The sequence below is a fragment of the Poecilia reticulata genome, chromosome 18 (genome assembly GCF_904066995.2).
Source record: "Poecilia reticulata chromosome 18, P_reticulata-male-v2, whole genome shotgun sequence".
Lineage (NCBI taxonomy): Eukaryota > Metazoa > Chordata > Actinopteri > Cyprinodontiformes > Poeciliidae > Poecilia > Poecilia reticulata.
This window is the reverse complement of record NC_088847.1, coordinates 14,470,713-14,489,212: the sequence shown is the minus strand read 5'-3', so window position 1 is coordinate 14,489,212 and position 18,500 is coordinate 14,470,713. Positions and strand designations below refer to the sequence as shown.

The 18,500-nt window shown below is 50.9% G+C and overlaps 1 protein-coding gene across 1 annotated transcript in view; it reads left to right on the top strand.

The window, feature by feature from the left end:
• Positions 1 to 17,879, top strand: part of LOC145548890 (uncharacterized) — a 38,778-nt gene extending 20,899 nt beyond the window's left edge. Inside the window, exons 9-17 of the mRNA XM_081599968.1 lie at positions 1,295 to 1,411; positions 3,155 to 3,271; positions 8,063 to 8,215; positions 9,152 to 9,304; positions 10,223 to 10,375; positions 11,312 to 11,464; positions 13,688 to 13,840; positions 14,777 to 14,986; positions 17,777 to 17,879. Coding sequence (XP_081456094.1) covers positions 1,295 to 1,411; positions 3,155 to 3,271; positions 8,063 to 8,215; positions 9,152 to 9,304; positions 10,223 to 10,375; positions 11,312 to 11,464; positions 13,688 to 13,840; positions 14,777 to 14,986; positions 17,777 to 17,879 — 1,312 coding nt within the window. The remainder of the gene's footprint in view (positions 1 to 1,294; positions 1,412 to 3,154; positions 3,272 to 8,062; positions 8,216 to 9,151; positions 9,305 to 10,222; positions 10,376 to 11,311; positions 11,465 to 13,687; positions 13,841 to 14,776; positions 14,987 to 17,776) is intronic.
• The last annotated feature ends 621 nt before the right edge of the window (positions 17,880 to 18,500 follow it).

Below are 18,500 nucleotides of genomic sequence, written 5' to 3'. Positions count from 1 at the left end.
CCAACCACATCGATTGCTCCAACCACAACAGCAGCTCCAACCACAACAGCTTCTCCAACCACAACAACAGTTGCTCCGACCACAACAGCTTCTCTGATCACAACAGTTGCTCCAACCACAACAACAGTTGCTCCAACCACAACAACAGCTGCTCCGACCACAACCGCTGCTCCGACCTCAACGATTGCTTTAACCACAACAGCTTCACCGACCACAACAGCTTCTCTAATCACGACAACAGCAACTCCAACCACAACAACAGCAGCTCAAACCACAACAGCTGCTCCGACCACGACAGCTTCTCCGACCACGATAACTTCTCCCACCACAACATCTTCTCCAACCACAACCACAGCAGCTCCAACCACAACAACAGCTGCTCCGACCACAACAGCTGCTCCTACCACAACAGTTTCTCCGACCACAACAACAGCTGGTCCAACCAAAACAACGGTTGCTCTGACCACAACGGTTTCTCCGACCACAACAAGTGCTCCAACCACAACAGCAGCTCCAACCACAACAGCTTCATCAACCACAACACCTGCTCCAACCACAACAACAGTTGCTCCAACATCAACAGGAGCTCAAACCACAACAGCTGCTCCAACCACTACAGCTTCTCCGACCACAACAACTGTTGCTCCTACCACATCAACTGCTCCGACGACAGCAGCTTCTCCAACCACATCGATTGCTCCAACCACAACAGCTTCTCTAACCACAACCACAGCAGCTTCAACCACAACAGCATCTTCAACCACAACAACAGCCGCTCAAACCACAACAGCTGCTCCGACCACGACAGCTTCTCCGACCACAACAGTTTCTCCGACAACGACAACTTCTCCCACCACAACATCTTCTCCAACCACAACCACAGCAGCTCCAACCACAACAACAGCTGCTCCGACCACAACAGCTGCTCCTACCACAACAGCTGCTCCTACCACAACAGTTTCTCTGACCACAACAACAGTTGCTCCGACCTCAACAGCTTCAACAGCATCAACAGCTGCTCCACCCACAACAGCTGCTCAAACCACAACATCAGCAACTCCAACCACAACAGCAGCTCCAACCACAACAGCTTCAACAACATCAACACCTGCTCCCACAACAACAGGAGCTCAAACCACATCAGGTGCTCTAACCACTACAGCTTCTATAACGACAACAATTGCTCCAACCACAACCTCAGCTGCTCCAACCACGACAGCTGCTGCAACCACAACAGCTACTCCGACCACAACAACGGCTCCAACCACAGCCACAGCTGCTCCAACCACAACAGCATCTTCAACCACAACAACAGCCGCTCCAACCACGACAGCTTCTCCGACGACAACAACAGCTGGTCCAACCAAAACAACGGTTGCTCTGACCACAACGGTTTCTCCGACCACAACAGGTGCTCCAACCACAACAGCAGCTCCAACCACAACAGCTTCATCAACCACAACACCTGCTCCAACCACAACAACAGTTGCTCCAACATCAACAGGAACTCAAACCACAACAGCTCCTCCAACCACTACAGCTTCTCCAATCACAACAACAGCAACTCCGACCACAACAGCTTCTCTGACCACAACAACTGTTGCTCCGATCACAACAGCTTCTCCGACCACAACAACAGTTGCTCCTACCACATCAACTGCTCCAACCACAGCAGCTTCTCCAACCACATCGATTGCTCCTACCACAACAGCAGCTCCAACCACAACAGCTTCTCCAACCACAACCACAGTTGCTCCGACCACAACAGCATCTCTGATCACAACAACAGTTGCTCCAACCACAACAACAGTTGCTCCAACCATAACAACAGCTGCTCCGACCACAACCGCTGCTCCGACCTCAACGATTGCTTTAACCACAACAGCTTCTCTAATCACGACAACAGCAGCTTCAACCACAACAGCTTCTCCAACCACAACAACAGCAGCTCCAACAACAACAACAGTTGCTCCATCCACAACAACAGCTGCTCCTACCACAACAGCTGCTCCTACCACAACAGTTTCTCCGACCACAACAACAGTTGCTCCGACCACAGCAGCTTCAACAGCATCAACACCTGCTCCACCCACAACAGCTGCTCAAACCACAACAGCTTCTCCGACCCCAAGAACAGTTTCTCCGACCACAACAGCAGCTCCAACCACGACAGCTGCTCCAACCACAACCACAGCAGCTCAAACCACAACCACAGCAGCTCCAACCACAACAACAGCTGCTCCGACCACAACAGCTGCTCCTACCACAACAGTTTCTCCGACCACAACAACAGCTGGTCCAACCAAAACAACGGTTGCTCTGATCACAACGGTTTCTCCGACCACAAGAAGTGCTCCAACCACAACAGCAGCTCCAACCACAACAACTTCATCAACCACAACACCTGCTCCAACCACAACAACAGTTGCTCCAACATCAACAGGAGCTCAAACCACAACAGCTGCTCCAACCACTACAGCTTCTCCGACCACAACAACTGTTGCTCCTACCACATCAACTGCTCCGACGACAGCAGCTTCTCCAACCACATCGATTGCTCCAACCACAACAGCTTCTCTAACCACAACCACAGCAGCTTCAACCACAACAGCATCTTCAACCACAACAACAGCCGCTCAAACCACAACAGCTGCTCCGACCACGACAGCTTCTCCGACCACAACAGTTTCTCCGACCACGACAACTTCTCCCACCACAACATCTTCTCCAACCACAACCACAGCAGCTCCAACCACAACAACAGCTGCTCCGTCCACAACAGCTGCTCCTACCACAACAGCTGCTCCTACCACAACAGTTTCTCTGACCACAACAACAGTTGCTCCGACCACAACAGCTTCAACAGCATCAACACCTGCTCCACCCACAACAGCTGCTCAAACCACAACATCAGCAACTCCAACCACAACAGCAGCTCCAACCACAACAGCTTCAACAACATCAACACCTGCTCCCACAACAACAGGAGCTCAAACCACATCAGGTGCTCTAACCACTACAGCTTCTATAACGACAACAATTGCTCCAACCACAACCTCAGCTGCTCCAACCACGACAGCTGCTGCAACCACAACAGCTACTCCGACCACAACAACGGCTCCAACCACAGCCACAGCTGCTCCAACCACAACAGCATCTTCAACCACAACAACAGCCGCTCCAACCACGACAGCTTCTCCGACGACAACAACAGGTGGTCCAACCAAAACAACGGTTGCTCTGACCACAACGGTTTCTCCGACCACAACAGGTGCTCCAACCACAACAGCAGCTCCAACCACAACAGCTTCATCAACCACAACACCTGCTCCAACCACAACAACAGTTGCTCCAACATCAACAGGAACTCAAACCACAACAGCTGCTCCAACCACTACAGCTTCTCCAATCACAACAACAGCAACTCCGACCACAACAGCTTCTCTGACCACAACAACTGTTGCTCCGATCACAACAGCTTCTCCGACCACAACAACAGTTGCTCCTACCACATCAACTGCTCCAACCACAGCAGCTTCTCCAACCACATCGATTGCTCCAACCACAACAGCAGCTCCAACCACAACAGCTTCTCCAACCACAACCACAGTTGCTCCGACCACAACAGCTTCTCTGATCACAACAACAGTTGCTCCAACCACAACAACAGTTGCTCCAACCACAACAACAGCTGCTCCGACCACAACCGCTGCTCCGACCTCAACGATTGCTTTAACCACAACAGCTTCTCTAACCACAACCACAGCAGCTTCAACCACAACAGCTTCTCCAACCACAACAACAGCAGCTCCAACAACAACAACAGTTGCTCCATCCACAACAACAGCTGCTCCTACCACAACAGCTGCTCCTACCACAACAGTTTCTCCGACCACAACAACAGTTGCTCCGACCACAGCAGCTTCAACAGCATCAACACCTGCTCCACCCACAACAGCTGCTCAAACCACAACAGCTTCTCCGACCCCAAGAACAGTTTCTCCGACCACAACAGCAGCTCCAACCACGACAGCTGCTCCAACCACAACCACAGCAGCTCAAACCACAACAACAGTTGCTTCGACCACAACAGCTTCTCTGACCACAACAACAGCCGCTCCAACCACAACAGGTGCTCCAACCACAACTGCAGCTCCGACCACAACAGCTACAACAACCACAACAGCTACTTTTACCACTACAGCTTCTCCAACCACAACAACAGTTTCTCCGACCACAACATCTTCTCTAACCACAACCACAGCAGCTCCAACCACAACAACAACTGCTCCGACCACAACAGCTGCTCCGACCACAACAGCTACTCCGACCACAACAACTGTTGCTCCGACCACAACAGCAGCTCCAACCACAACATCTTCCCCAATCACAACGATTGCTCCAACCACAACCACAACAGCTCCAACCACAACAACAGTTGGTCCGACAACAACTGCTTCTGTGACCACAACAACACCTGCTCCAACCACAACAGCTGCTCCAAACACAACATCAGCAACTCCAACCACAACCGCAGCTCCAGCCACAACAGGAGCTCAAACCACAACACCTGCTCCATCCACAACAGCTGCTCAAACCACAACTTCAGCGGCTCCAACCATAACAACAATTGCTCCAACCACAACCACAGCTGCTCCAACCACAACAGCATCTCCAACCACAACAACAGCCGCTCCAACCACGACAGCTTCTCCGACCACAACAATATTTGCTCCGACCACAACAGCGGCTCCAACCACAACAGCTTCTCTAACCACAACCACAGCAGCTCCAACCACAACAGCTGCTCCGACCACAACAACAGTTTCTCCGACCACAACAACGGCTCCAACCACAGCCACAGCTGCTCCAACCACGACAGCTTCTACGACCACAACAACAGTTGCTCCCACCACAACAGCGGCTCCAACCACAACAGCTTCTCTAACCACAACCACAGCAGCTCCAACCACATTAGCTGCTCCAACAACAACATCAACAACTCCAACCACAACAGCAGCTCCAACCACAACAGCTTCAACAACATCAACACCTGCTCCAACAACAACAGGAGCTCAAACCACATCAGGTGCTCTAACCACTACAGCTTCTCCAACGACAACAATTGCTCCAACCACAACCTCAGCTGCTCCAACCACAGCCACAGCTGCTCCAACCACAACAGCATTTTCAACCACAACAACAGCCGCACCAACCACGACAGGTTCTCCGACGACAACAACAGCTGGTCCAACCAAAACAACGGTTGCTCTGACCACAACGGTTTCTCCGACCACAACAGGTGCTCCAACCACAACAGCAGCTCCAACCACAACAGCTTCATCAACCACAACACCTGCTCCAACCACAACAACAGTTGCTCCAACATCAACAGGAGCTCAAACCACAACAGCTGCTCCAACCACTACAGCTTCTCCAATCACAACAACAGCAACTCCGACCACAACAGCTTCTCCGACCACAACAACAGTTGCTCCTACCACATCAACTGCTCCGACCACAGCAGCTTCTCCAACCACATCGATTGCTCCAACCACAACAGCAGCTCAAACCACAACTTCTGCGGCTCCAACCATAACAACAATTGCTCCAACCACAACCACAGCAGCTCCAACCACAACAGCTTCTCCGACCACATCAACTGTTGCTCCCACCACAACAGTAGCTCCAGCCATAACAGCTTCTACAACATCAGCACCTGCTCCATCCACAACAGCTGCTCAAACCACAACTACACTTTCTCCGACCACAACAACTTCTCCAGCCACAACATCTCCAACCACAACAACAGCAGCTCCAACCACAACAACAGCTGCTCCTACCACAACAGTTTCTCCGACCACAACAACAGTTGCTCCGACCACAACAGCTTCAACAGCATCAACACCTGCTCCACCCACAACAGCTGCTCAAACCACAACATCAGTTGCTCCAACCGCAACAGCTGCTCAAACCACAACAGCTTCTCTGACCCCAAGAACAGTTTCTCCAACCACAACAACTGCAGTTCCATCCACAACAGCTTCTCCAACCACAGCAGCTCCATCCACAACAACAGTTGCTTCGACCACAACAGCTTCTCCGACCACAACAACAGCCGCTCCAACCACAACAGGTGCTCCAACCACAACAGCAGCTCCAACCACAACAGCTTCAACAACCACAACAGTTGCTCCAACAACAACAGGAGCTCAAACCACAACAGCTGCTCCTACCACTACAGCTTCTCCAACCACAACAACACCTGCTCCAACCACAACAGCTGCTCCAACAGCAACATCAGCAACTCCAACCACAACAGCAGCTGCAACCACAACAGCTGCTCCAACAGCAACATCAGCAACTCCAACCACAACAGCAGCTCCGACCACAACAGCTTCAACAACATCAACACCTGCTCCAACAACAACAGGAGCTCAAACCACAACAGCTGCTCCAACCACTACAGCTTCTCCAACCACATCAATTGCTCCAACCACAACCACAGCAGCTCCAACCACAACAGCTTCTCCGACCACAACCACAGCAGCTCAAACCACAACAACAGTTGCTCCAACCACAGCCACAGCTGCTCCAAACACAACAGCATCTCCAACCACAACAACAACCGCTCCAACCACGACAGCTGCTCCGACCACAACAACAGCTGCCCCAACCACAACAACGGTTGCTCCGACCACAACAGGTACTCCAACCACAACAGTAGCTCCGACCACAACAGCTTCAACAACCACAATACCTGCTCCAACCACAGCCACAGCTGCTCCAACCACAACAGTATCTCCAACCACAACAACAGCCGCTCCAACCACGACAGCTTCTCCGACCACAATAACATTTGCTCAAACAACAACAGTATCTCCAACCACAACAACAGCTGCTCCAACCACTACAGCTTCTCTGACCACAACTGTTGCTCCAACCACAATAGCGTCTCCGACCTCAACAGCAGTTGCTCCGACCACAGCAATTTCTCCAACCACAACAGCTTCTCCCACCACAACTTCTTCTCCAACCACAACCACAGCAGCTCCAACCACAACAACAGCTGCTCCGACAACAACAGGTTCTCCGACCACAACAGTAGCTTCAACCATAACAGCTTCTACAACATCAACACCTGCTCCATCCATAACAGCTGCTCAAACCACAACTACAGCGTCTCCGACCTCAACAACAGTTGCTCCGACCACAGCAATTTCTCCAACCACAACAGCTTCTCCCACCACAACATCTTCTCCAACCACAACCACAGCAGCTCCAACCACAACAACAGCTGCTCCGACAACAACATCAGCAACTCCAACCACAACAGCAGCTCCAACCACAACAACTTCAACAACATCAACACCTGCTCCAACCACTACAGCTTCTCCAACAACAACATCAGCAACTCCAACCACATCAGCAGCTCCAACCACAACAACATCAACAACATCAACACCTGCTCCAACCACTACAGCTTCTCCAACCACAACAATTGCTCCAACCACAACCACAGCAGCTCCAACCACAACAGCTTCTCCGACCACAAGAACAGTTGGTCCGACCACAACAGCTACTCCGACCACAACAGCAGTTTCTCCAACGACAACAACTGCTCCAGCCACAACCACAACAGCTCAAACCACAACAACACCTGCTCCAACCACAACAGCATCTCCAACCAAAACAACAGCCGCTCCAACCACGACAGCTTCTCCGACCACAACTGCTGCTCCAACCACAACATCGGTTGCTCCGACCACACCAGCAGCTCCAACCACAACAACAGTTGCTCCAACATCAACAGGAGCTCAAACCACAACAGCTTCTCCAACCACAACAACAGCAACTCCGACCTCAGCAGCTTCTCTGACCACAACAACTGTTTCTCCGACCACAACAACTTCTCCGACCAGAACAACAGTTGCTCCGACCACAACAACTGCTCCAACCACAACAGCTTCTCCAACCACAACAGCTTCTCCCACCACAACATCTTCTCCAACCACAACCACAGCAGCTCCAACCACAACAACAGCTGCTCCGACAACAACAGGTTCTCCGACCACAACAGTAGCTTCAACCATAACAGCTTCTACAACATCAACACCTGCTCCATCCACAACAGCTGCTCAAACCACAACTACAGCGGCTCCAACCATAACAACGGTTGCTCCGACCACAACAACAGCAGCTACAACCACGTTAGGTTCTCCGACCACAACAACAGCTTCTCCGACCACAACAACTGTTGCTCCGACCACAACAGCTTCAACAACATCAACACCTGCTCAAACCACAACATCAGTTGCTCCAACCACAACAGCTTCTCCAACCACAACGATTGCTCCAACCACATCAGCTCCAACCACAACAACAGTTGGTCCGACAACATCTGCTTCTCTGACCACAACAACACCTGCTCCAACCACAACAGCTGCTCCAACAACAACATCAGCAACTCCAACCACAACAGCAGCTCCAACCACAACAGCTTCAACAACATCAACACCTGCTCCAACAACAACAGGAGCTCAAACAACAACAGCTGCTCCAACCACTACAGCTTCTCCAACCACAACAATTGCTCCAACCACAACCACAGCAGCTCCAACCACAACAGCTTCTCCGACCACAAGAACAGTTGGTCCGACCACAACAGCTACTCCGACCACAACAGCAGTTTCTCCGACGACAACAACTGCTCCAGCCACAACCACAACAGCTCAATCCACAACAACAGCTGCTCCAACCACAACAGCATCTCCAACCAAAACAACAGCCGCTCCAACCACAACAGCTGCAACAACATCAACACCTGGTCAAACCACAACATCGGTTGCTCCGACCACACCAGCAGCTCCAACCACAACAACAGTTGCTCCAACATCAACAGGAGCTCAAACCACAACAGCTTCTCCAACCACAACAACAGCAACTCCGACCTCAGCAGCTTCTCTGACCACAACAACTGTTGCTCCGACCACAACAACTTCTCCGACCAGAACAACAGTTGCTCCGACCACAACAACTGCTCCAACCACAACAGCTTCTCCAACCACAACAGCTTCTCCCACCACAACATCTTCTCCAACCACAACCACAGCAGCTCCAACCACAACAACAGCTGCTCCGACAACAACAGGTTCTCCGACCACAACAGTAGCTTCAACCATAACAGCTTCTACAACATCAACACCTGCTCCATCCACAACAGCTGCTCAAACCACAACTACAGCGGCTCCAACCATAACAACGGTTGCTCCGACCACAACAACAACAGCTACAACCACGTTAGGTTCTCCGACCACAACAACAGCTTCTCCGACCACAACAACTGTTGCTCCGACCACAACAGCTTCAACAACATCAACACCTGCTCAAACCACAACATCAGTTGCTCCAACCACAACAGCTTCTCCAACCACAACGATTGCTCCAACCACATCAGCTCCAACCACAACAACAGTTGGTCCGACAACATCTGCTTCTCTGACCACAACAACACCTGCTCCAACCACAACAGCTGCTCCAACAACAACATCAGCAACTCCAACCACAACAGCAGCTCCAACCACAACAGCTTCAACAACATCAACACCTGCTCCAACAACAACAGGAGCTCAAACAACAACAGCTACTCCAACCACTACAGCTTCTCCAACCACAACAATTGCTCCAACCACAACCACAGCAGCTCCAACCACAACAGCTTCTCCGACCACAAGAACAGTTGGTCCGACCACAACAGCTACTCCGACCACAACAGCAGTTTCTCCGACGACAACAACTGCTCCAGCCACAACTACAACAGCTCAATCCACAACAACAGCTGCTCCAACCACAACAGCATCTCCAACCAAAACAACAGCCGCTCCAACCACAACAGCTGCAACAACATCAACACCTGGTCAAACCACAACATCGGTTGCTCCGACCACACCAGCAGCTCCAACCACAACAACAGTTGCTCCAACATCAACAGGAGCTCAAACCACAACAGCTTCTCCAACCACAACAACAGCAACTCCGACCTCAGCAGCTTCTCTGACCACAACAACTGTTGCTCCGACCACAACAACTTCTCCGACCAGAACAACAGTTGCTCCGACCACAACAACTGCTCCAACCACAACAGCTTCTCCAACCACAACAGCTTCTCCCACCACAACCACAGCAGCTCCAACCACAACAACAGCTGCTCCGACAACAACAGGTTCTCCGACCACAACAGTAGCTTCAACCATAACAGCTTCTACAACATCAACACCTGCTCCATCCACAACAGCTGCTCAAACCACAACTACAGCGGCTCCAACCATAACAACGGTTGCTCCGACCACAACAACAGCAGCTACAACCACGTTAGGTTCTCCGACCACAACAACAGCTTCTCCGACCACAACAACTGTTGCTCCGACCACAACAGCTTCAACAACATCAACACCTGCTCAAACCACAACATCAGTTGCTCCAACCACAACAGCTTCTCCAACCACAACGATTGCTCCAACCACATCAGCTCCAACCACAACAACAGTTGGTCCGACAACATCTGCTTCTCTGACCACAACAACACCTGCTCCAACCACAACAGCTGCTCCAACAACAACATCAGCAACTCCAACCACAACAGCAGCTCCAACCACAACAGCTTCAACAACATCAACACCTGCTCCAACAACAACAGGAGCTCAAACAACAACAGCTGCTCCAACCACTACAGCTTCTCCAACCACAACAATTGCTCCAACCACAACCACAGCAGCTCCAACCACAACAGCTTCTCCGACCACAAGAACAGTTGGTCCGACCACAACAGCTACTCCGACCACAACAGCAGTTTCTCCGACGACAACAACTGCTCCAGCCACAACCACAACAGCTCAATCCACAACAACAGCTGCTCCAACCACAACAGCATCTCCAACCAAAACAACAGCCGCTCCAACCACGACAGCTTCTCCGACCACAACTGCTGCTCCAACCACAACATACGTTGCTCCGACCACACCAACAGCTCCAACCACAATAACAGTTGCTCCAACATCAACAGGAGCTCAAACCACAACAGCTTCTCCAACCACAACAACAGCAACTCCGACCTCAGCAGCTTCTCTGACCACAACAACTGTTGCTCCGACCACAACAACTTCTCCGACCAGAACAACAGTTGCTCCGACCACAACAACTGCTCCAACCACAACAGCTTCTCCAACCACAACAGCTTCTCCCACCACAACATCTTCTCCAACCACAACCACAGCAGCTCCAACCACAACAACAGCTGCTCCGACAACAACAGGTTCTCCGACCACAACAGTAGCTTCAACCATAACAGCTTCTACAACATCAACACCTGCTCCATCCACAACAGCTGCTCAAACCACAACTACAGCGGCTCCAACCATAACAACGGTTGCTCCGACCACAACAACAGCAGCTACAACCACGTTAGGTTCTCCGACCACAACAACAGCTTCTCCGACCACAACAACTGTTGCTCCGACCACAACAGCAGCTCCAACCACAACAGCTTCAACAACATCAACACCTGCTCAAACCACAACATCAGTTGCTCCAACCACAACAGCTTCTCCAACCACAACGATTGCTCCAACCACAACAGCTCCAACCACAACAACAGTTGGTCCGACAACATCTGCTTCTCTGACCACAACAACACCTGCTCCAACCAGAACAGCTTCTCTAACCACAACCACAGCAGCTCCAACCACAACAACAGTTGCTCCTACCACAACAACTGCTGCTCCGTCCACAACCGCTGCTCCGACCTCAATGACTGCTCCAACCACAACAGCTTCTCTAACCACATCAGCTTTTCCGAACACAACACCTGTTCCAACCACAACATCTTCTTCAACTTCAACAGCCGCTCCAACCACAACAAGAGCAGCTCCAACAACAACAGCTCCAACAACCACAACACCTGCTCCATCCACAACCACAGCAGCTCCAACCACAAAAGCTTCTCTGACCACAACCACAGCAGCTCCAACCACAACAGCTTCTCCAACCACAACAACAGTTGCTCCAACCACAACAAAGGCAAATCCGACCACAACAACAGCAACTCCAACCACAACAACAGGAGCTCCAACCATGACAGCGACTCCAACCCCAACATTTTTTCCAACCTCGACAACAGCAACTCCGACCACAACAAGAGCATCTCAAGCCACAACAGCTGCTCCAACCACAACCACAGCAGCTCCAACCACGACAGCTGCACCAAACACAACACCTGCTCCATCCGCAACAGTTGCTCCAACAAGAGGAGCTCAAACCACAACAGCTGCTCCAACCACAACAGCTTCTCCAACCACAACAGCTGCTCCACCCACAACAGCTTCTCTGACCACAACCACAGCAGCTCCAACCACAACAGCTTCTCCAACCACAATAGCAGCTCAAACCACAACATTTGCTTCGACCACAACAGCTTCTCCAACCGCAACAGCTTCTAAAACAACAGTTGCTCAAGCCACAACAACTTCTCCAACCACAACAACAGCAACTCCGACCACAACTACAGCAGCTCCAACCACAACAGCTGCTCCAACCACAACAGCTTCTCTAACCACAACAGCTGCTCCAACCACAACAACAGTTGCTCCGACCACAACAACAGTTGCTCCAACAACAACAGGAGCTCAAACCACAACAGCTGCTCCAACCACTACTGCTTCTCCACCCACAACCACAGCAGCTCCGAGCACAACAGCTTCTCCAACCACAACAACATCTTCTCCAACCACAACACCTGCTCCGACCACAACACCTGCTCCAACCACAACAACAGTTGCTCCAACAACAACAGGAGCTCAAACCACAACAGCTGCTCCAACCACTACTACTTCTCCAACCACAACAACAGCAACTCCGACCACAACAGATTCTCTGACCACAACAACTGTTGCTCCGACCACAACAACAGTTGTTCCGACTACAACAACTGCTCCAACCACAACAGCTTCTCCCACCATAACATCCACTCCAACCACAACAACAGTTGCTCCAACCACAACAGCTTCTCCAACCACAACAACAGGACCTCAAACCACAACAGCTGCTCCAACCACTACAGTTTCTCCAACCACAACGATTGCTCCAACCTCAACCACAGCAGCTCCAACCAGAACAACTTCTCTGACCACAACCACAACAGCTCCAACAACAACAGCAGCTCCAACCACAACAGCTTCAACAACCACAACACCTACTCCAATCACAACAACAGTTGCTCCAACAACCGGAGCTCATACCACAACAGCTGCTCCAACCACTACAGCTTCTACAACCACAACAACAGCAACTCCGACCACAACAACAGCTGCTTCGACCACAACAACTGCTCCAACAACAACAACTGCTCCAACCACAACCACAGCAGCTCCAACCACAACAACAGTTGCTCCAACATCAACAGGAGCTCAAACCACAACAGCTTCTCCAACCACAACAACAGCAACTCCGACCTCAGCAGCTTCTCTGACCACAACAACTGTTGCTCCGACCAGAACAACAGTTGCTCCGACCACAACAACTGCTCCAACCACAACAGCTTCTCCAACCACAACAGCTTCTCCCACCACAACATCTTCTCCAACCACAACCACAGCAGCTCCAACCACAACAACAGCTGCTCCGACAACAACAGGTTCTCCGACCACAACAGTAGCTTCAACCATAACAGCTTCTACAACATCAACACCTGCTCCATCCACAACAGCTGCTCAAACCACAACTACAGCGGCTCCAACCATAACAACGGTTGCTCCGACCACAACAACAGCAGCTACAACCACGTTAGGTTCTCCGACCACAACAACAGCTTCTCCGACCACAACAACTGTTGCTCCGACCACAACAGCAGCTCCAACCACAACAGCTGCAACAACATCAACACCTGCTCAAACCACAACATCAGTTTCTCCAACCACAACAGCTTCTCCAACCACAACAGCTCCAACCACAACAACAGTTGGTCCGACAACATCTGCTTCTCTGACCACAACAACAACTGCTCCAACCACAACAGCTTCTCTAACCACAACCACAGCAGCTCCAACCACAACAACAGTTGCTCCTACCACAACAAATGCTGCTCCGTCCACAACCGCTGCTCCGACCTCAATGACTGCTCCAACCACAACAGCTTCTCTAACCACATCAGCTTTTCCGAACACAACACCTGTTCCAACCACAACAGGAGCTCAAACAACAACAGCTGCTCCAACCACTACAGCTTCTCCAACCACAACAATTGCTCCAACCACAACCACAGCAGCTCCAACCACAACAGCTTCTCCGACCACAAGAACAGTTGGTCCGACCACAACAGCTACTCCGACCACAACAGCAGTTTCTCCGACGACAACAACTGCTCCAGCCACAACCACAACAGCTCAATCCACAACAACAGCTGCTCCAACCACAACAGCATCTCCAACCAAAACAACAGCCGCTCCAACCACGACAGCTTCTCCGACCACAACTGCTGCTCCAACCACAACATCCGTTGCTCCGACCACACCAGCAGCTCCAACCACAACAACAGTTGCTCCAACATCAACAGGAGCTCAAACCACAACAGCTTCTCCAACCACAACAACAGCAACTCCGACCTCAGCAGCTTCTCTGACCACAACAACTGTTGCTCCGACCACAACAACTTCTCCGACCAGAACAACAGTTGCTCCGACCACAACAACTGCTCCAACCACAACAGCTTCTCCAACCACAACAGCTTCTCCCACCACAACATCTTCTCCAACCACAACAACAGCTGCTCCGACAACAACAGGTTCTCCGACCACAACAGTAGCTTCAACCATAACAGCTTCTACAACATCAACACCTGCTCCATCCACAACAGCTGCTCAAACCACAACTACAGCGGCTCCAACCATAACAACGGTTGCTCCGACCACAACAACAGCAGCTACAACCACGTTAGGTTCTCCGACCACAACAACAGCTTCTCCGACCACAACAACTGTTGCTCCGACCACAACAGCAGCTCCAACCACAACAGCTGCAACAACCACAACGATTGCTCCAACCACAACAGCTCCAACCACAACAACAGTTGGTCCGACAACATCTGCTTCTCTGACCACAACAACAACTGCTCCAACCACAACAGCTTCTCTAACCACAACCACAGCAGCTCCAACCACAACAACAGTTGCTCCTACCACAACAACTGCTGCTCCGTCCACAACCGCTGCTCCGACCTCAATGACTGCTCCAACCACAACATCTTCATCAACTTCAACAGCCGCTCCAACCACAACAAGAGCAGCTCCAACCACAACAGCTCCAACAACCACAACACCTGCTCCATCCACAACCACAGCAGCTCCAACCACAAAAGCTTCTCTGACCACAACCACAGCAGCTCCAACCACAACAGCTTCTCCAACCACAACAACAGTTGCTCCAACCACAACAAAGGCAAATCCGACCACAACAACAGCAACTCCAACCACAACAACAGGAGCTCCAACCATGACAGCGACTCCAACCCCAACATTTTTTCCAACCTCGACAACAGCAACTCCGACCACAACAAGAGCATCTCAAGCCACAACAGCTGCTCCAACCACAACCACAGCAGCTCCAACCACGACAGCTGCACCAAACACAACACCTGCTCCATCCGCAACAGTTGCTCCAACAAGAGGAGCTCAAACCACAACAGCTGCTCCAACCACAACAGCTTCTCCAACCACAACAGCTGCTCCACCCACAACAGCTTCTCTGACCACAACCACAGCAGCTCCAACCACAACAGCTTCTCCAACCACAATAGCAGCTCAAACCACAACATTTGATTCGACCACAACAGCTTCTCCAACCGCAACAGCTTCTAAAACAACAGTTGCTCAAGCCACAACAACTTCTCCAACCACAACAACAGCAACTCCGACCACAACTACAGCAGCTCCAACCACGACAGCTGCACCAACCACAATGATTGCTCCAACCACAACAGCTTCTCTAACCACAACAGCTGCTCCAACCACAACAACAGTTGCTCCGACCACAACAACAGTTGTTCCAACAACAACAGGAGCTCAAACCACAACAGCTGCTCCAACCACTACTGCTTCTCCACCCACAACCACAGCAGCTCCGAGCACAACAGCTTCTCCAACCACAATAACATCTTCTCCAACCACAACAGCTGCTCCGACCACAACACCTGCTCCAACCACAACAACAGTTACTCCAACAACAACAGGAGCTCAAACCACAACAGCTGCTCCAACCACTACTACTTCTCCACCCACAACCACAGCAGCTCCGAGCACAACAGCTTCTCCAACCACAATAACATCTTCTCCAACAACAACAGCTGCTCCGACCACCACACCTGCTCCAACCACAACAACAGTTACTCCAACAACAACAGGAGCTCAAACCACAACAGCTGCTCCAACCACTACTACTTCTCCAACCACAACAACAGCAACTCCGACCACAACAGATTCTCTGACCACAACAACTGTTGCTCCGACCACAACAACAGTTGTTCCGACTACAACAACTGCTCCAACCACAACAGCTTTTCCCACCATAACATCCACTCCAACCACAACAACAGTTGCTCCAACCACAACAGCTTCTCCAACCACAACAACAGGACCTCAAACCACAACAGCTGCTCCAACCACTACAGTTTCTCCAACCACAACGATTGCTCCAACCTCAACCACAGCAGCTCCAACCAGAACAACTTCTCTGACCACAACCACAACAGCTCCAACAACAACAGCAGCTCCAACCACAACAGCTTCAACAACCACAACACCTACTCCAATCACAACAACAGTTGCTCCAACAACCGGAGCTCATACCACAACAGCTGCTCCAACCACTACAGCTTCTACAACCACAACAACAGCAACTCCGACCACAACAACAGCTGCTTCGACCACAACAACTGCTCCAACAACAACAACTGCTCCAACCACAACCACAGCAGCTCCAACCACAACAACAGCTGCTCCAAACACAACAGCTTCTCCGACCACAACAACTGCTCCAACCACAACAGCTTCAACAACATCAACACCTTCTCCAACTACAACAACTGCAACTCCGACCACAACAACTGGATCTCCAATCATGACAGCTGCTCCAACCACAACAGCTGCTCCGACCACAACAGTTGCTCTGACCTCAACAACAGCTGCTCCAACCGCAACAGCTTCTCCAACCACAACAACGGTTGCTTCTACCACAACAGCTTCTCCAACCACAGCAGCTCCAACCACGACAGCTGCACCAACCACAACAGCTTCTCCAATCACAACAGAAGCTCCAACCACAGGAGCACCAACCACAACAGGATCGCCAACCACAAAAACAGCTTCACCAACCACAACCACAGAAGCTCCATCCACAACAGCTCCTCCAACCACTACAGCTTCTCAAACCACAACAGCTGCTCCAACCACTACAGCTTCTCCAACCACAACAGCTGCTCCAAGCACAACAGCAGCTCCAACCACAACAGTTGCACCAATCACATCAGCTGCTCCAACAACAACAGCTTCTCCAACCACAAAATCTTCTCCAACCACAAGAGCTGCACCAACCACAACAACAGTTTCTCCATCCACAACAGCAGCTCCAAGTACAGCGACTCCAACCATAACAGCAGCTCCAACGACAACAGTTTCTCCAACCACAACATCAGCAGCTCCAACTACAACATCTTCTGCAACCACAACCACAGCTGCACCGACAACTACGGCAGTTTCCAAAACTACAGCTATTCCAACCACAACAACTGCATCGACCACAACCACATCAGCTCCATCCTCAACCACATCGGCTAAAACTACTACAGCAGTTTATGCTCCAAGCATCACAAATACAGCTGGCTCAAATACAACTACAAATCTGCAATCCACATCTGCTCCACCCACAACTGCAATTGCGCTGTCCACTAGCAAAGGTGCAACAGCCACTCCCAAAACGTCTCCAACTACATCCATAGAAACTCTGTCCACATCCTCAGTTTTTCCTGCAACAATATCAGCTTCATCAGTAACAAAAGCTTCTGGAGTTACAAGTCAAACTTCTCTTACAGAGACTACAGTGTCTCATAAAACATTCACAACTGCTCCAACTATAACCACATCTGCCATAGGTGGTCCAATCAAAACTTCAACTGCTCCAGCAGCAAGTACACCTGCTCTAATGACATCCACAGCTTTTCCTTTAACAACCACAGCTTCTCTGACCACAATGATTCCGTCAAACACAACAGTTTCATCTCCCACCACAGCTGCTCCGACACTGTCAGCTAAGCCAACCTTAATGTCATCTACTCAAATCCAAATCACAGCTCATCAAACGATTCCCGCTACTAAGGCATCTACAACGTCTACAACTGAATCTCCTGCTCCAGTTTATCATGTTGGAGTGGTTGTTTACGAACCATTTGATGAAGATCT